At 34.4% G+C, this 21,313-nt stretch overlaps 1 protein-coding gene across 4 annotated transcripts in view; it reads right to left on the reverse strand.

The window, feature by feature from the left end:
* CFAP61 (cilia and flagella associated protein 61) overlaps positions 1-21,313 on the reverse strand; it is a 329,189-nt gene that overhangs the window by 218,992 nt on the left and 88,884 nt on the right. For all 4 annotated transcript variants that reach the window (XM_074287748.1, XM_074287746.1, XM_074287747.1 and 1 more), the window contains 3 exons: positions 18,540-18,697; positions 7,398-7,437; positions 4,736-4,875 (listed from right to left, as the gene is read on the reverse strand). In XM_074287748.1, coding sequence (XP_074143849.1) covers positions 4,736-4,875; positions 7,398-7,437; positions 18,540-18,697 — 338 coding nt within the window. The remainder of the gene's footprint in view (positions 1-4,735; positions 4,876-7,397; positions 7,438-18,539; positions 18,698-21,313) is intronic.

The raw sequence follows: 21,313 nt of genomic DNA on the forward strand, positions 1-21,313 counted from the left end.
CCAGTGATTTGGGGAAAATCTCAGTAGCATGGCAACTTCACACAATACCAATAGGGCTGGACTTGGAGTCAGGAGACAGCAGATTTGGATCTCACCTTTGACAGTATCTACCTATATGACCATTTGATGAGTCACTTAATCTGAGTTTTTGTTTCCTCAACTGTAAGATGGGTATAATGATTGTTGAAATCCAAATCTTATAAGTTTGTGACAATTGAATGAATATACATATAAAATCATTTCCCCACTGTCTCTTCAACATGGTCCTCCAACCATTTCCACATTCACCAAAAACTTGGATTCCCTTTATTGGATACCCTAGCTATGAAAGATGGAGGACTCTTTGCAGAACTCAGGCATCTACATCACTTCTGGGTAGTCTCCTCATCTTTTCTGTACCTCTTCAGGACTCTTTTGTAAGTACTGAAGTTCCCTACTAGAATATAAACTCCTTAAGGGAAGAGACTCTCTTGCTTACTTCTATTTGTATTTGTTGGACTTAGCAGCATTGCCTGGTATCTCAGTTGAATCTCAGTAAATACTTAATTTTTAAATTTCTATGTCTCTCTAGTATTTATTTCTATCTCTGTCTGTCTTTCTGTTTCTATGTGTTTGTTTGTCTCTACCTTGTCTCTTTCCATTATATAAATGTCAATAATCTATTAACCTTGCCAAAGATGTCAAGAATTCAGTCAATCAGCTAACATTAATTACACTCTTATATGCAGACAGAGACAGCTAGATGGCACAGTAAGTAGAATGCCAGACATGGAGTCAGGAAGACTCATCTTTCTGAGTTCAAATACAGCCTCAGACACTTACTAGTTGTGTGATCCTAGACAAGTCACTTAATGTAAGGATGCGGTTCCCGCAAAACAAGAGAAGGGAATCCACTCAATCTCCTGTTGCGCTGTGGCTGCCCATTTAAAGGACCCTTACAACTTAACCTTATTTGCCTCAATTTCCTCATTTGTAAAATGAACTCGGTAATTGAAATAGCAGACCATTCAAGTATCTTTGCCAAGAAAACTTCAAATAGGGTCACAAAAAATCAGACATGACTGAAGAAATTGAACAACACTGTGCTAATGGGACTTTTCTTTATCCAATTAAATGGGGATGAAGGTATAAAGTAAATAGGATAGTAGAGATAAAAGGGAGTGGGAAAAGACCAATCTGGTGCTTTTCAATCCAAAAGAAGCAGAGTTGTACATTAGAATCTTCTTGTACTTCCCACCACATGGAAAAGAATTCAATACAAGACAAGTCTATCATAGACTGACCCAATTCAAGAAACCTTCTCATTAGAGGTAACAGAAGGACTTCACTGAAAAATTTTCACTTACAACATGGTCCTGTAGAACGTGTTACAGTGAGATTCTACCATAGTTTAATAGGTGTGAATGAAACACCAACAAGGGAGCAACTATAACAAAATAAAATCACTTAGGATATCAAAACACACATGCAGAGAACAACTTTTGTATACTGAAGATTATTTATGAGAGTCTGGTTTAGAACAAATCTCAATAAATTGAAATTGATTTCAGAATTCAAACAAAGCCAGATTTCATTGAATGTTATTGGACTTATTAGTTAAAATTAAATGAAATAAAACACTGAAAGACAGTTTAAAAATATAATATATATATATGTATATATAACAGAAGCATGCTCACAGGAAATTGAGGCACAGTTAAGTGACTAATCCAAATAGACAATAAATGACTGAACAAGGGTCTTATCCTTGAAGTTTTCATTCTTGATGTCTTGAAATATTTGTGTTTCTAAGCAGTCCTTTTAAAAAATCAATTTTATTAATATATTTTGCTTTTATATTGCCCTCTTTCTCTAAAATTCCTTCCTCCTCTCCCTAGCAATAGAGCTATCATAATAAAGATTTAAAACAAAATTTTAAAAAGCTTGCAAAATTAATCAATTACTAAAATTTGACAATATATGAAATGTTTCATAACTATAGTCCCCTATCTCCTCAAAGAAGAGAGGGACATCAAAGAACCCATTTTAAAATACAAATGCCTTTGAGAAGGATTATAACTTAGTTCCTCAATTAATTCTTAAGTAAGAATTTACTGACAATTAGACTAGAGAAAAGAAAGGATTTAGAATTAATATTTAGGGGAGATAAAGAACCTAGGAGAGAAAGAAAGAAAATAAGCTAGCTAATGGAGAAGAGTTTGGGGGAAGGATAAAGTTAAAACTAATTTTCAGTAAAATTTTGGCTGTAACTAACCCTAGATAAGCACACCCAAACCAATTACCACAATGAAGTACTATAGTCACTTAAAAAGCATTTTAAGCAAGGTGCATTTCAAGGAAAGAAGGAAGGAAGGAAGGAAGGAAGGAAGGAAGGAAGGAAGGAAGGAAGGAAGGAAGGAAGGAAGGAAGGAAGGAAGGAAGGAAGGAAGGAAGGAAGGAAGGAAGGAAGGAAGGAAGGAAGGAAGGAAGGAAGGAAGGAAGGAAGGAAGGGAAGGAGGGAGGAAGGAAGGAAGGAAGGAAGGAAGGAAGGAAGGAAGGAAGGAAGGAAGGAAGGAAGGAAGGAAGGAAGGAAGGAAGGAAGGAAGGAAGGAAGGAAGGAAGGAAGGAAGGAAGGAAGGAAGGGAAGGAGGGAGGGAGGGAGGGAGGGAAGGGAGGGAGGGAGGGAGGGAGAGAGGGAGGAAGGAAGGAAGGAAGAGAGGGAGGGAGGGAGGGAGAGAGGGAGGGAGGGAGGGAGGGAGGGAGGAAGGAAGGAAGGAAGGAAGGAAGGAAGGAAGGAAGGAAGGAAGGAAGGAAGGAAGGAAGGAAGGAAGGAAGGAGGGAAGGGAGGGAAGGAAGGAAGGAAGGAAGGAAGGAAGGAAGGAAGGAAGGAAGGAAGGAAGGAGGGAAGGGAGGGAAGGAAGGAGGGAGGGAGGGAGGGAGGGAGGGAGGGAGAGAGGGAGGGAGGGAGGGAGGGAGGGAGGGAGGGAGGGAGAGAGGGAGGGAGGAAGGAAGGAAGGAAGGAAGGAAGGAAGGAAGGAAGGAAGGAAGGAAGGAGGGAGGGAGGGAGGGAGGGAGGGAGGGAGGGAGGGAGGGAGGGAGGGAGAGAGGGAGGGAGGAAGGAAGGAAGGAAGGAAGGAAGGAAGGAAGGAAGGAAGGAAGGAAGGAAGGAAGGAAGGAAGGAAGGAAGGAAGGAAGGAAGGATGAAATGAGGACAATGCACCAACCCCCAGAAAATTGAAAAAAATATGTAAAGATTTTCTATGACAAACTGTATTCTCCCTCAATTACATGGAGTCACCAAAATTGAACTCAACATTGGAATTCCAATGTGTTATACAAGGAAACAGAAATCCCACTAAGGAAAATAAATATGTGCAAAGCAGTTGGATTATACCAACTATTCACAGAGGAGTTCCACACAATTTTAAAAGAATTTAAGGGATCAATGTTCAAGATATTTGAAAGAGAGGACTATTCTTATCATGAAAAAAATTATGGACTTTTTTATTTTAAAAGAAGGAAAATGCAGCTAAAAAATAACTACTAACCCACATACCTACTTTCCAATGTCTACAAAATTTTGATAAGAATAATCCATACACATATTTAGAGTATTCTTGATTATTATTATTCTCAATCCTTATTGAGAAGGCTTTTGGAAATGGCATTCTATGGCTAATTATATTTTAATGATCATATAATTGACCAAAAGGTATAGAAAGAAGGGAGGGAGGGAGGGAAGGAGGGAAGGAAGAAATTTGGTTTGATCCATCAGAAAGCTGCTGGTTTAAAAGCCTCTCCTTCAACAAGATATCTTCTATGCATATGGAAAAAAATCATAAAAGATTTTCTGAAAGATGGCAATTTTATATTTTATATATAATATATATTATCTATTTACCTATTAATTTCTAAATGTGTACAATGACCCTCTGATTTTTTTATATCAAGTGAGGCATAAAATAGGGAGAACTATACTTCCAAATGATATTATTATGGAATTATGGAAGATATCCAGCACAAAGTCCTAATAAAAGACTCCTTAGAGTTGGTGTGGTTCTCTAAATGATCCTGTTTGCAAATGACCTAGTGTGGTTGAATAAAGCTCCAAAACATAGACAAAATCTTAAAAGTACTCAAAATTTATTCATCTTTTTACAATTAAATCTTATTGGTATATTTTTTCCATATCACTTGCATTTCCCAATGTGCCCCTAACCTTCTTTCTTATAATGAAGAAAAAATTAGTTTGGGATTAGAAATAATGCAATAAATAATTTTTTTGGTCAAGATGTTTTGACCTTTTTATTGTGGCAACTGATTTCAGTTAACTTTACTTAGGGTGGTAAGTTACAGTAATGACTATTCTTCAATTTTTTGTCATTACATGAGTGTGAAATGTCATTACAGAAGGGATTTTATGAGAAAGTTTATTTAACATACAGGTAGATCTATGTAGGACTTTCATTTTTATTTCATACTAAAGCTGAAATTATTAAAATTGTTAGTGCAATAAGAAAATTGGATTTACACACATATATTGTATCTAGGTTATACTGTAACACATGTAATATGTATGGGATTGCTTGTCATCTAGGGGAGGGAAGGGAGGGGAGGGGAAAATTTGGAAAAATGAATACAGGGATAATATTATAAAAAAATTACTCATGCATATGTACATGTCAAAAAATTATAATTATAAAATTAATTTTAAAAAGAAAATATATTTAAATTTGATAAAATATGTATTACTTACTTGAGCAATCCAGCACGATTAAAAACATAGAGATCATTATCAAGAATGGAAGTATTAAAAGGAACAATTCTAGTGAAATTCTGTATCAGAACAAACTCAGGTGTGAGATGAGGAACAGAAATAACACAGAAGTCTTTATGCTAAAATGAAGAAAAAGGGAAAAATAAACCTATTGATTTTGTAACAACAAATAATTTCTTTACTGATTTTTAACAGTAGCACTAAAAACTAAGCCCCCAAATATAACACTAAGGCAAGAAGGATGAAAAGATATATTAAAAGGAAAGTGTTTAAACTATTCAATTTCATTCAACAAACATTATTAAACAACTACTATGTATAAAACATTAATCCATCATAAAGGCGATGCACAATTTTTATGCTTTATGCATCGTTTAGATTGAAAGAAAATTGAATAAGCAAATGGAATGTATACAGGCTGAAAACAGTTATTAGTATAATTATCTTAAGGAACTAAATTTGTAGCTAAGGGATATCTATCCATTTATGTTCAATGCATCAATTCATCTGTAGTACAATAAATGTGACAATGTAGCCCAGTGGAAAGAGCACCAGCCTGAAATAGGGAAATCTGGAGTCACTTAACTTCTACTGCCACCTTTTTCTCAACTATAAATTGAGGGGGTCTGGTGCATTTAAAGAGTCAGATAGCATGGTGTGGGGCATGAGCACTGACTGACTAAACCTGAAGGACTGTATTCAAATCTTGTTTCTAACACTTACTTTGTTAACTTTTGGCAAATGATTAGACTAAATTTCCTTATTTGTAAAATGAGAAGAAGGATTAGCCTAGCCTCTTAGTCCCTTCTAGACATGTGATGACTGATTATCTCTAAGTTTTAAAATTCTTTAGTTTTACATAAATATATTTTTAAAAGAATACTACAAACTGCAACATAATTTTGAATTTTGACATAAAACTATCCTATTGGTATAACTAAATGCCCTTTTTTCACTAGCAAGATTCCTGTGTGTTAAGGTGGAAGCCACAAACCAAGTGCTGTGACATATGTGTGTATACACTTGTTCTTCTGCCAGGTTCCAAAAGAAAGTACTGTTCTATTCCTATCAGTTAATTTGTGCCCCTGGGATCTTGCCTTCTCTTGAACCCTGTAAAGGTATTACTTCTGCTAATCCAAAACCCTTAGAGACATTTTCAACACAAATGAGTGAATCATCATTTCACCTGTATCTTATTCATTTCTAACAAATGACATATTCTTAATTTGGGGACTCAAGCTATTAAAATTGTCTTTTGAAGTGAAAATTAGAACTAGCTAACAAGTGACAGAATAACTGGAAGGCAGTGATTGATTTGGGAAAGGGCACTAATCTTTGGCATTCAAGTGGACAGCCATGATGTAAGAGAGTACAATAAGGTGATTTGCTCTAAAAGTAAGCTCAGTGCTATCGAGCTTTGTGCTGAAGATGTTCAAGGGCTTTTGTTGTTGACAACATCACAGTCCCATGTAATCTTGAAAAGTTACATGGGCTTTAGAAAAGGAAAATCAAATTCAATGAAATGAAATTTCTTTAGGTTTTTTCCTAAACTGATAAGTTTTGGAAATAGTAGTCCAGGGAAACATAATATTACTACTGTAAGAGGTATGGAAAAGCAATAAAATCTAATGTTCAATTCAAAAGAAATAACAACAGGGAAATCATCATGTCTCATTGTACTAATAAAAATTTCAAAAGAGACAATTTTAAATGAGATTAAGTTATTCTCTTGAAGTTATTGCTAAGTTGAGTGAAAAGTCAATTTAAACTCCAGCTTTTAAAAAGAAAAACTACCTAAAACTGGCCATTTTCCCAAAACATAAAAAATAATAAATACTAAAGGATTTTCACTAAAAAAAAAAAAAGTTAAAATACCATTTTTACTAAAACTACTCAACTGAATAATTACACTAGTTCATATTATATCTAATAGGTTATTCACATATACTTTTAAAACTCTGCCCTCAGATTCATCCAACTTCTCCCCCAATACTTTTTACCCTTATAAACAGTTTTTCCCCATTCAGAGCATATAATGGAGAAACAAGAAAGGAAAAATTCTGAGTTGCATATGTGCAACATGAATTGCATGATTTGTTTTGAAGCAAGGCAAGTAAATATTCCTGCAAATCAGTTAGATAAGTAAGCCAGCATACTAGAAAATTAGCCAGGAATTACCACTTTCCTATGTTCAGCATGACCTTCTTTGCACACAGTATGAATTAAATATCTGTTTTTTAAATTGAATTGGGAAACTTATCTTCAGAGAAGTATGGATTGTAATTGTATGAACAATTGCCCAGAATCTATATACAATGTAACAATAAAAGAATGAGGCTGACCTTATAAGTCACACATGGCAATTAAGCTCATTACTTTATATAAGATTTCATTATTATTTGTAGAGTTGGCAGTAAAATACTAGTAAATCTGTCTACAAAAGGCATATGCTTATGGGACGATCAACACTACTAAGACTAAGGAATTTATACAAAATAAGGTAAGATTCTATTTCAACTGCTTTATAATATGACTTTTGACTCTATTCAAATCTGACAATATTTTTGAATTTTAATAGCATAGCTGGAAACTAAACATTTGAATTTTATAACAAAAATTTTTCTTAAAAATCTTCACTTACAGGAAAAAGGCTGAAAACAAACTGCATAAAATCCAATGACCTATAAACAAAAGAGCAAACATTGTAAGAGAAGGAAGAATGTATCTAGCATTAATTGTAGATTTACATAGATTTATGGCTCCTTGTCCCTCCAGGCAGCAATTAGTCATCCTTACTAATCAGAAATTGCTTCTAGCTGAGCATTAATCAATTGAAGACATTATAAGCTTCACATCAGTTGTCATTAGAGTACTTTCTAGACCCCAAAGCAATATTACAGCAATTAATAATTTCTGGGCATTTGAATAGGCAACAGAAAGAAGGTTGCTCAGTGAAGATAATCTATCGTTTCCTTTTATAAGGGGACATAGAGTCTGTTCTGACCTTTTACTCTTTAATATGCAAAGTGTTTTATCCCCAGCTGCAGATGTACATTCACAAGCAAGCTACAGTGATTCATCAGAATTATGTTTGAAAACTCATAGAATAATTACATTTAGTGACAAGGAAAAATAAAAAAGCAAAAGGTGATGAATTCAGATTGCAAAAATTGATAAGCCATTGTGAGGGACTAATATTTCTCATTTATAGCCAGTTTACTCCATATTTGACCAATAATCCTCACAGTTCAATTTCAAACTACCCAACAGATCTATGAGAAAGAACCAAGAAACAATGAACTATGATTATTTTGCAAAAACTGTTTTTGAATAATTTTTATAATCATAGCCATCTACAATGATAAAATTAATTTTTGCTTTCAATGACACAACTTTGGAATGATATTTAGGGCATTCTTAAATTTTACTAAATTTTAAGTGGCTAGAAACGTACTTAAGATACTCTCTTATCATAAAGACATCACTTTTTTTTTAAATGCCATATCATTATGAATTTTAATGTAAAAGTATCCTATTTGTGTAAGCAAATACCCCTTTCTTATAGTAAAATTCATGTGTATTTAGGCTTAAACCACATAGGAAAAATAGGGCAAGAGTTCATTGTCTTTCATGATATTTCCCATGCTATTCAATTATTTATTCTTATGAGAAAAAAATGTACTTAAAAAAAAAACTCTATTCAAACGTGGTTTAAAAGAATAATCTTAAAAAGTGTGACAAAAAGCTATTTTTACCATTTTGGTATTTGTCAAAAATGGATTAGCCATTTTTGTCATATTCTTCAGTATTTTGAAAAGTTCTGTGTTTTCATCAACATAGGTACTCTGACTAGAAAATGAAATTATTCACACCTTATCATGACCTGCTATATCCAAATCAATTATCAACACAGGTGGCCAATGTTCTCCACACTTTTCTAGATTAGGCCTTCTTTGAAAAGTTGTCCCCAAACCTTACTCAAAGCCCTTCTTACTTGGAAGGATTTTATAGAAAGTCATAGGGAATTTTCTCCTTGGGAAAAAGACAAACTGTCTCTCTTGAGGTTGCTGAAATCTTGACTGATTATCGCCCTGAGGAAATTAGGCTTTAGAAAGGGTATTTATTAAATCTATAAAGTAAAAATAGTTACTAAGAATCATCCCCTCCAAAACAGGGCATACCTCTTGTGTATACAAGGTCTCTTGTATATTCAAGATCTTCTAACCAGAGTGGCCTGAAAATTGCAGATATGTGTATATGTGATATATAGGTAAACTCACAGCTCCTGGAAGGCTTTTCTCCATTTTGTGCAGTCCTTAAGAATTTCCCATTAGGGAAATAAAATGGATAATTTTGATTACATAAAATTAAAACGGTTTTGAATAAAAAACCAAATGCAGCCAAAATTAGAAGGAAAGCAGGAAATTATGAAAATATTTTTACAAGTGTCTCTGATAAAGGCTTCATTTGTCAAATATATGGGGAATAAGCCAAATTTATAAAAATATGGTCCATTTTCTATTTGATAAAGTCAAAGGAAAAGCAGTTTTCAGAAGACAACAAAGAAATCAATAGCCACATAAAGATGCTCTAAATTACTACTGATTAGCAAAAGGCAAATTAAAAACAACTCTGAGGTACTACCTTAGACCTTTCAGATTGGTTAATATAACAGAAACAGAAAATAATAAACGCTGGAGGAAGTCTGGAAAACTAGGTAAAGTTGTGAATTGAACCAAAAATTCTGAAGAGAAATTACTTTCTAAAGGCTATAAAATCCTTTCATTCAGCAATACCATTATTAGGTTGTTTGGCCTTCGTTATTTTTAAAATTTTCAATAGTATTTTATTAGTCTAAATACATGTTAAGATAGTTTTCAACATTCATTTTTGTAAGAATTTGTTTTCCAAATTTTTCTCTCACCCTCTCTTAATTCCCTCCTTCCCCAAGACAGCACATAATCTGATATAGGTCAAATACATACAATTCTTTTAAATACATCTCCATATTTGTCATGTTGTGTAAGAAAAATCAAGACCAAGAAGGGGGGGGGAACCATGAGAATGTAAAAAAAGAAACAAACAAAAAGGTGAAAATATATGTTTCCATCCATATTCAGTCTCCATAGAACTCTCTCTGAATGTGAATGGTATTTTCCATCCTAAGTCTATTGGAATTTTTATTCTTTTTAAATTTTTTTTATTAAAGCTTTTTATTTTCAAATATTTTTATGGATAATTTTTCAACATTGACTTGTGCAATCTGTGGTGTTCCAAATTTTCCTCTGTTCCCTCCACCCCATCCCCTAGATGGCAAGTAATCCAATATCATGTTGAACATATTAAAAATATGTTAAAGTATTTAATATATTTAACATGTATGGGACTACCTGCCATCTAGGGGAGGGGGTGGAGGGAAGTGAGGGGGGGGAGAAAGTTGGAACAGAGTTTTTGCAAGGGCCAGTGTTGAAAAATTACTCATGCATATGTTTTGTCAATAAAAAGCTATAATAATAAAAAATATACATGTTAAATCCAATATATATATACATATTTATATTATCATGTTGCACAAGAAAAATCATATCAAAAAGTAAAAAATGAGAAAGAAAACAAAATGCAAGCAAACAACAGAGTTAGAATGTTATATTGTGATACATGCTCAGTTCCCACAGTCCTTTCTCTGGGTGTTCTTTTCATCATATTATTTTTAAAGAGGACCATGGCATCAGGGGTGGTGATAACATGACATGCAAATGAGTTAAGTGGAGGAGCACTGTCCAAAGTCACCAGCCTCAGTTGAACTTCCTTTCTTCCTTCATTCCTTTCCTTTCTTCTTTCTCTTCCTTCCCTTCTGTTCACTTCGAGTATCATACCCTACTCTTCCCAAAGGAATATAGATTTCAATCTCTGAAACTTCACATGATATCAAAGTAAAGGAATAACTATAGGAACAAAAAATTTATAACATATCTTTGTGAGGTGACAAAGAATTGGACAATCAAGGAGAAGCTCATCAATTGGGAAATAAACAAGTTGTGGTATATGATTATGATGGAATACTATTATGCTATAAAGATAAAGTGAGCCAGATGCTCTCAGAAAAACTTGGACTTACATAAAGGGGCAGCTAGATGGCACAGTAGATAAGAGTATAAGCCGTGAAGTCAGGAGGGCCGGAGTTCAAATCTGAGGTCAGACACAACACTTCCTAGCTGTGTGGCCCTGGGCAAGTCATTTAACTCCAATTGCCTCAGGGAAAAAAATCTTATATGAAGTGATGCAAGGTGAAATGAGCAAAACCAGGATAGTGAACACAGTAATACCTATGTTGTACAATGATCAATTGCAAATGATTTAACAACAATTAAATCATCTAAAACAATTCTGAAGATGAAAAGTGCTGTCCACATCCAAAGAAAGAACTGATAAGACTCTTTATGCAGATTGATGCATACTTTTTTAAACTTTATTTTTCTTGCTTAATTGGGTTTTTGTCTTTACTTAATATGGAAATATGTTTTGCATGACTGCACATGTATAACCTATATCAAATTGCTAGCCATCTCAGGGAAGTAAAAGAAAAGGGAGGAGAAAATTCAAAATTCAAGTTTTAAAAAAATATATTAAAAATTGTTTATATATATATAATTGGGGGAAAATATTAAATTAATTAAAAGAAAAAAGTAACCTACTGTTAATTAAATTTTTTTCTATACATTCATTATTATTTATCTTTTCTTTGCTATGTTTTATCAGGAGGATAATGGAAGGAAAGGAAAAAACAAATATTTATTAAGCACTTACAATGTGCTAAGTCCTGGGCACATAAATACAAGGAAAAAGAAAGATAGTCCCTGTATTCAAGGAACTTACATTCTAATTTTTGGAAGCCAACAGAGAAGAAGATGAGAGTTGAAGGTACCTAGAAAAGGGAAAGTCAGGAGCCAGAAAGGAAATAATAGCTGGCTAGCCTCTTCATAAAATGGAGAATTCAATAAGATTTCACTAATGACAGAAATTGGCAAGCCATTTCACCCATTCCAGGGTGAAAAAGCTACAGATATAATTTGATGCCATAGGATAAGTATCTCTCAATATAACAGCAGCAGCAAAAATATGGTTTTTAAGTTTGGAAAGTCTGGAACAGGACCCGGTGGTGATAAATGAACGGATGAATAATTTTATAGGACTGTTACTGTAGTAACTCTGAGGTTCCTGCAAGAAAATTGATTAATGAGAAATTAAGACATTTACTTATATTGTCTAATATGAAGGTTTTTCTCTAAATATAGTTTAAATAGAGTAAATCTAGCTATATTAATACAATTTCTATCTTTCCAGCATCAGTTCTTTGCCATCTAAAGGGTCTTATGTTACATCTGGAATGTGCATTAGACATTCTGTATTAACAATGGCAAACATGTTTTGGCAAGCATACATCTTCCGGTTTTAATATTAAGGGACTTTATTAAATGATTATTATATGTCAGACACTGTGCTAAGTTGTCTAACACTGTGCTGTGTTAGAGATACAAAGAGGCAAGTTCTTGCCCTCAAGGAGCTCTCACTATATAAAGCAGATAAACAAGAAATAATTAACAGAAGGAATTCACTAAAAATAAGAAGGGCTAAGAAAGTCTTCCTGAAGAAGATGAGATTGTAGTTGGGACTGAAAGGAATCCAGACATGATCTGTGTATCCTTGGGCAAGTTACCTAAATTAATTCTATTTGCTTCAGTTGCTCCTCTGTAAAATGACCTAAAAGAGAAAATGGCAAACCATTCCAGTATAAAAAAATCACAAATGAGGTTACCAAAAATCAGACATGATGTCAACAACTGAAAAACAGTAAAGAAAGCCAGAGACTCAATAGGAAGAGATTTAGAGAAAGTATTCCAAGCATGGGAGACATCCAGAGAAAATGCCTGGAACTGAGAAGCATCTTAATGATGGGAGACTCAGGAGGCCTGTGTCACTAAATCAAAAGGAGTGAAGTGTAAGAAGACTAGAAATATAGGAAGAGATTAAATTATGGAGAACTCTGAATGCCAAACAGAGCATTTTGTATTTGATCCTGCAGTTGGGAAGGGGCCACTGGAATTTAGTGAGCAGGAGAGTGATATGGTTACTTTAGTCACTGAAAAGAGTATATGTTGGAGTGGGGAGGGACCTGAGGCAGGCAGACCTACCAGCAGGATACTATAGTAGTTCAAATGTAAGATGATGAGGACCTGCATAGAATGGGTGCTATGTCAGAGGAAAAAAGGGAACAAATTTGACAGATAATGTAAAGGTGAAATGAACAGACCTTGACAACAGATTGGATCTGGGAAAGAAGAGATAATGAGGAGTCCAGAATGACTTCTAGGTTGTGAGCCTGAGAGATTGATACCTTTTACAGTAATAGTGAATGTAAGAAGTGGGAAGAGTTGGGGGAGGAATATTGAGTTCTGTTTTGGACATACTTAATTTACAGTGTCTACTAGACATCCAGTTTCAGATGTCTGAAAGGTAATAAGAAATGCAAAGCTGGAGGTGAGCAAAGAGATAGGAGCAGGATAAGTATATTTGGAATTGTCAACATAGAGATGATAATTAAATTCACTGGAACTGATGAGATCAACAAGTGAAGAACTTTAAGAGGGAAAAGAAAAAGGACAACTAAAATTGGAGGGTGAAATCTGGAAGAGAATCCAGCAAAGAAGACTAAGTAGGAATGATCTTATAAATAAATAAGCAGAAAATCATGAGAAAAGAAAGTATCAGGAAGGAAATAGTGATTAATAGCATCAAAGATTAAGAAGAATAAGGTTTGAGAAATGTTATGAGATTTGGCAACTAAGAGCTCATTGACTTTAAAGGGAGAAAGTTTGGTAGAATGATGAAGGTCAAAATTTGGAGTTAAGAAGTAAATGAGAAGACATCTATTGTAAACAACCTTTTTTTAAATTTTTAGTTTTTTTAGTTACAAAGGGTAGGAGAGAACAATGAGGGGATGAAAAAGATCAAGTTAAAGTTTTTTTTTAGGATGAAGGAGACATGGGTGTGTTTATTGGAAAAAAGGAATGAATTAGTAGACAGAGACTGAAAACAAGTGATAGTTGGGGATGAGAAGGAATCTGCTGGATTATATGGAATTAAATGGGAATCACTTATTCAGGCAAAGGAGTGAGCCTGACTGAGGAGTAAGGCTACCTCATCAGTCAAGAAATAGTGGGAGATGGCATATGAGTAATATAAGGAAGAGGAGAGAAGAATGACCTTATTTTTTTTCCTGCAAAGTATGAGGCAAGGTTCTCAGCTAAGAGGAAAGGGGAAAGTGAGCCATGGAAGGTTTGAGGAGGAATGAATAGGTTGGAAGAGACCCTGGAATTATTATTGTTGCTTGTCCTTCATTCTCAAAGAGGACTATGACATCATGAAAATAATGCTATGACATAGAAGTGAATTGGGTTTAGGTGAGGTACAAAGTCACCAGCCACACTTTCCCCTCCAAAGCTAACTGGGTCTAGTGGCAAGATATAGATCAGGAGGCTTGGAGATGGCCCTGGATGCAGTGATAGATCTTGACCTTTTTAAACTAATGTCCTCCCCAGGTCTTACTTTGAGTGAGAGGAGCTTGAAACAGTGAGTTGAAAAGAAGAATTTTAGAAGGGTAAAAGGGTTGCCCTGAAGCACTCAGGTAAGGTTATGTACATAACATAAATTTATAATGAAATGATTATCTCCACCTTCCTTCAGTAACATGTGCAGGAGCAAAGGAAGCAAAAGATGAGAATGATGCAAGGCTGAATCTTGGGAAAGAGCAATCAGGGAAATGATAAAGAGGTTAGAAATTCAAGAGAGGAGATAGGTTCACTACAAGGTAAACATAGGGAGAAGAAGAGAGAGTGGATAGTTCAGTGGTGATTGCCTAGGAAGGATTCCAACTCTCTTCTGGTAAGCTAAGGGGAATGAGTGAAGGTATAGCCAGTGTCAGAAAGGGAAGCCAAGATTCAATAGTAACTAAAAGATGGAAGGAGGAGAAGGAGGAAAGATATATTATGAAGGGAAGATTTTCCCTATGAAACAAGCTGAGAGAAATGATTCTCTCTTTCTTATGTTAATCACCAATTATTGAATTAGGCTTAAAGGTTTTTTTTTTTTCACTTCCTCATTCAGAGATCAACCATTGTAGGAAATCTTGGAAAAAACTTATCCAATCAGGCTGAGAGAATTAGTGAATTCTTGTGGATTTTATTTGGTCAGACAGGGCTGGGACAGAAGTGGATTCCCTCTTTGATATGTATATTGATAAGTCTCTTTGACCAAGACGTGGGTGATGCAAGAAAGAATTAGAATGAGCCCACATCTTATAATACTCATTTTCTCAAAGTTGATTGTCACCCTTAGGAATACCGACTTTTCTAAGAGCATATAAATTATGAGCCCTTGGGAAAACTGGGACACTGATACATTGTTGGTGGAGTTGCTAAAGAATCCAACCATTCTGAAAAGCAATCTGGAACTATGCCAAAAAGTTATCAAACTGTGCATACCCTTTGATCCAGCAGTGCTACTACTGGGCTTATATCCCAAAAAAATACTAAAGAGGGGAAAGTGACCTGCATGTGCCAAAATGTTTGTGGCAGCTCTTTTCATAGTGGCTAGAAACTGGAAGTTGAATGGATGTCCATCAATTGGAGAATAGTTGGGTAAATTATGGTATATGAATGTTATGGAATATTATTGTTCTGTAAGAAATGACTAGCAGGATGAATACAGAGAGGCTTGGAGAGACTTACATGAACTGATTCTGAGTGAAATGAGCAGAACCAGGAGATCATTATATACTTCAACAACAATACTGTATGAGGATTATTCTGATAGAAATGGATATCTTCAGCAAAGAGAAGATCTAACTCACTTCCAGTTGATCAATGATGGACAGAATCAGCTACACCCAGAGAAGGAACACTGGGAAATAAGTGTAAACTGTTTGCATTTTTGTTTTTCTTCCCAGGTTATTTTTACCTTCTGAATCCAATTCTTCCTGTGCAACAAGAAATTCGGTTCTGCACACATATATTGTATCTAGGATATACTATAACACATTTAACATGTATGGGACTGCCTGCCATTTAGGGGAGGGAGTGGAGGGAAGGAGGGGAAAATTCGGAACAGAAGTGAGTACAAGGGATAATGTTGTAAAAAAAAAAATTACCCATGCCTATATACTGTCAAAAAAAATTATAATTATAAAATTAATTTTTAAAAAATAAATTATGAGCCTACCACCATAAGGATCTTTGGTACTTAAGTGCCACTGTCCTCTTTTATTAATAAAAATGCCAGTAGTATTAATAAAATAATTAATTCCTCAGAAACTATGTCTCTTGAAGTTTTAAAACATTACAAGGCATTCCTGAGGGCAGAGCAGAAAGGGTAGGCAGAATTTTGGGATAGGAAGGTTAAGAGAGATGGAAATAAAGAACTGGATATTGGGTGACTGGGAATGGGGTCTAGCTGATCATCTACTACAAAAGTTTATCTAATTATTTTAAAATATGGTGAATATTACAGCAATGCAATTTCTATCTTTTCAGCAAAAGTTCTTTCCCATCTAAAGAGACTCCTGGTCTATTTGGTTCTGAACATTCTCCACAGCAGTGGCAAATACATTTGGCAAGTATCTATTTTCCTATTTTATGTTTCACTTAATATTAATAATAAGATCATTGAATAATGTTATCTCTGTTGTTGCAGCTATCAATTTTTTATCATCTTAACATGTTTATATGTTCAGAAGATGCTTTATTGAAGGAAAGCCCTAGACAATCAAATAATATTCTAAACAATAGATATAAGTACAGTGGAATCTCTTATTCTTTTTACTTTTTAACTCTCTATATGCCTTTAAGGATTTGGTCTGCTATAAACTATCATTTACAAACGCTTATCTGCTCTTCTCTCATGTTCTGAGCACTTAGCATTGTGCCTAACACATAGAATGTTTATTGATTGACTGATATTCTCATTACATATATATACATATATATTTAATAAATATGCAAATTAGAAATCTTAAAACCCATATGAAAATAAGTGGTGGTGATAATGATGATGATGATGATGTACATACCCTACAAATCACAATCCACCCTTGTGGAACATCTTCCCTTCTTTACTTCAAGGCTGTCCTTGATGTCTACTTCCACCAGATTTTACCTTTTTTAAAAGTGCTACAGATAGGGCATGACCTTAAATTCTCTCGGTGGGAGGGGGTAGTACTTCATTTCTGGATCATAAAAATATAGTTCTTTAAAGAGATGATAAAATCTAAAACATAATAAAATATTTTTATGTACTGAATTCTTTTAATTGCTTTAGTCAGTAAAAAATGACCAGGGAATCTGGGTAAATCAACAGAACAATAGGTGTAAGAGAAAATTCTCCTCCCTAAAATAATGAGCACAACCAGAATTTATTAAGAAAGAGTGAGGATCCTCTCCCTTTAATTCTGAATTTCCAGGGATTATGTATCCTTACCTTTATCCAGTCATTTTATACTTTGCTTCTAGTGCTCTAACCTCCAGACCCGACCTCAAGAGACTATGCTTGTTCTGTTCTGAAACCTCTGGGATCATATGTCCTCATCTTCACCCTAGCTATTTTCTACCATCCCATTTCTAGGAATCTTACCCCACCCTCCTCTTGCTCTAAGAATTGTAATCAAGCAAACACCATGTTCTCCAGAAAGGATATGTCAAAGGACTGCCCTATTATTATACTCACAGACAACTTTCTCTAGCCACCATTCCCCCCATATGTATTAACTCCATCTCTTACAAAGTAAATTCTTATTTGTATTCTAGTAGTTATCTCTGTGCTTGCAAGGTGCCTAGAAATAATTTAATAAATGATTTTTCATTCGTTCATCCATTTGCTTATTCATTCTTGATGTTGTTGGGTAGCATAGGCATCCATCTTTAGTGGTTACTTGTTAAAATGGAAACAAAGTCCCTGGAAAACACTTTAAGATTGATATCATGTTAGGGACCCCAAATAAGTTGAGGCAGGCCTGAGCAGTGTTGAAGGTAGATAAACATCTAATATGACTGTGGCTGTAAAAAAAAATCCATTGTTGTCAGCACTGAGATAAAGATAAAACAAGAGATGACCAACAAGAGTAAAAATTTTCTATGTGATGAAAGAGAATATGATAAAGTGAAAGATATATATAGATATATGTCTATATATGTAGTAAACTGTTCTAATTTATTCTTTTCTATGATTTTGATTATAGAAAAGAAGAAATTATATTTTATCTAAAACACTATTTGTTGATAGAGGAAGCATTATATTGTGTCATTGACAGGGAATGAATTTGAGAGTTACATAATATTCATTGTCTCAAATGTTAAATTGGCTCTGATAGGATGAAACTAATAAAAATCCTGCAAAATGAAGAAAAATGGATTACTGGTAGATTTATTCTGGAGTATAATGAACCACATTAGGAGGTAGTGTTTTGAACTGGACTGGAGGTCTTCAGACAAAGACTGGATAACCACTTGTTGTATGGATATCTATAAAGGGGATTCTATTCAGGTCTGGGTTGGACTAAATGGCCTTTGAAGTCCCTTTTAAACTCTGCAATTCTGTGATTTTTTACCATATCTTTTTGGGGGTTTTACTTAATAACATTAAATTCCAGAATTATTCTATATAAGAATTTTATGGCAATAACTGTCATAAAATATGAATCTGTTATATAGAAAATCAAAATAACAATACTTGCCTTGTTTCATATTTGTCATCAATACAAAATAGCTGGATACAGAAAGCAGATGAAGCACCTTTGTATAAAGGACGAAAGTCTTCATCATCAATTGTTAGGCTGACTTTAGAAGTTTTTATAACATCAAGTGACACTTCTGAAGCAGATTTTTCCTCTTCCTAGGGCAAAAAAGAGACAAGGGACCAAATACAAGTCATATTTCTTTTCCTCAATTTAATGAGCTCTTGCATCATCCCAGCATTATTGTATTACAAGTACAGGTGTGAACTTTTCACCTGGGAGAACAACACATTTTGAGATGAGCTTGAATTGAAAGAGGAAAACTTAATGAGATACACATATTTTAGAAGGTGAGTAATTCAAATATATAAAGGTCATAAAACTAATTTCAAATGGATATTAAAAATCAGGATATTATATAAAAACAAACTTACCTAACTGTCTAATAATATTTCCATTATAAATTCAATCATAATAAAATGTTACTAGTTGACCTCACAGTTGGAGAGGGTACAGTAACACTGAGCAACAAAGACTTTTGGCTGCTTATAGCCCTCAATGGGGAATTAAACAGGGAAAGTCTAGGTTTAAGTTAGGACTAGGATTTCAGTTTGGAACTTATACTCATACTATGGTATAATTATAAGAAGATTCAGAAGAAATATATGGCATGGTCATATGTTCATGAAGCTTACACTCTCATTAAAGAGACAAATGTAGAACAATGAATACTAAATTTTTGAGTAGAAAGTAGAGAGTTTTCAAGGCTTACAATTTATGTCCTGACAGAGGAGAGTGTTGGACTTAAAAGTCAGGATGACTTGATTTGAGATCCTATCTCAGACACTTATTAGCTATTTGATCTTGACCAAGTTACTTAATTTTTCACTGCCTCAGTTTTCTTATGTGAAAAATGGGCAAAATAATAACCCCTAATGTACAGGTTTGTTTCAAATAAAGATCAAATGAGGAAATGTAAGTAAGATGCTTTGCAAATCTTAAAGCATTATACAAATGCTATAATTTGTTCATGATTTGCTGAAGACCTACTATATTGAAAATATTGGATGCTTAGTGGGATATAAAGATAAAGAAGACATAGTCTCTGCCTTCAAGGAAGTTGCAGTTTAGTAACATATACATTTTTTTAAAAAGATAAAAATGTAAGGTAATGTGAACTACAAGAATTTGGAAGAAAAATAGCTTCTATGTATCAATGATGAAGAAAAATGTCTAAGATAAGTAGAACCTTGAAAGATATGTGTCATTTTCATAGACTATGTCCTCTTACATCTTAGATCTCAGAACAAGTTCTAGAAAGTAATGAACAGATCTGAAATGCAACTGATTTGCCTCTGAGAAATTTTTACAGATTCAGACTTTTCCTTAACATCAGCCTCTCACTACCCAGAAACAGTTCTAAATAATACCACAGGACACAGGACATCTAGGGAAGGATCACATAATGATGACCACACACACTCTCCTCCAGCTATTTTTCTTTGGGTAGCTGAACAACGGAGAGACACAGAAATATCCATGTCATAGGGAATTTTCTCCTTGGGAAAAAGGCATTGCAGTTATACCTTTTCTGTGTTCCAGAAACTCACCTAATTTTTACTCTTATTCCATGGGCAGAAGGCACCCAAATCAGCTAAACTAAACAAATCTATATTAGCATCAATAACCTTTTCCTCTTATTTAAATATTTCCAGTAAAGAGAAAACACTGCTACAAATAAACCCAGTCTGGCCACATGTTATGACTGATTCAATCAGCTACTTTTAGTCTCTAACTAGCCATTGGGCCGACCTCTTCTAAACACTACTAAATAGAGAGGAAAAGAAAAGGCAAAAAATTTTTGGGAAAGTCATATTTAGGGTGCAGGAAGAATAAAAGTCTGTGAAAAATACAGAAGGGTAATCAGAAAATTAGGAAGAAAACCAGGATAAAAGAGAGTAGTTGAAACAATAAAAGCCAGAGTGGTTAGAATCAAAATGACATATTCCCAGGAGATAAGTAATTTTGAAAGGTCCAACATCTTTTTAAGAGAGATAGTCTGGGAAAAAATCTCCATTCTGACAATGACTACTGACCTGGTACAATCCTAAGAAAATTCATAGTACACAAAAGAATTTCCAAAATAGAACACCACAATTCTCTAATTGATAAATAGTCAAAGGATATGAACAGACAATTCTCAAATGAAGAAACTGAAACTATTTCTAGCCATATGAAAAGATGCTCCAAGAGATACCACTGCACACCTGTCAGCTTGGCTAGAATGACAGGGAAAGATAATGCACAATGTTGGAGGGGATGTGGGAAAACAGGGACACTGATATTGTTGGTGGAATTGTGAATACATTCAGCCATTCTGGAGAGCAATTTGGAACTATGTTCAAAAAGTTATCAAACTGTGCATACCCTTTGACCCAACAGTGTTACTACTGGGCTTATATCCCAAAGAGATCTTAAAGATGGGAAAGGGGCCTAAATGTGCCAAAATGTTTGTTGCAGCCTTCTTTGTAGTTGACAGAAACTGGAAACTACATGGATGCCCATCATTTGGAGAATGGCTGAATAAACTGTGGTATATTAATATTGTGGAATATTATTGTTCTGTAAGAAATGACCAACAGGATGATTTCAGAAATGTCTGAAGAGACTTACATGAACTGATGCTGAGTGAAATGAGCAGAACTAGATCATCATTATATAGAACTAGGAGATCATTATATACTTCAACAACAATACTATATGATGATCAATTC

This window comes from Sminthopsis crassicaudata, chromosome 2 (assembly GCF_048593235.1).
Source record: "Sminthopsis crassicaudata isolate SCR6 chromosome 2, ASM4859323v1, whole genome shotgun sequence".
In the NCBI taxonomy this organism is placed as follows: Eukaryota; Metazoa; Chordata; class Mammalia; order Dasyuromorphia; family Dasyuridae; genus Sminthopsis; species Sminthopsis crassicaudata.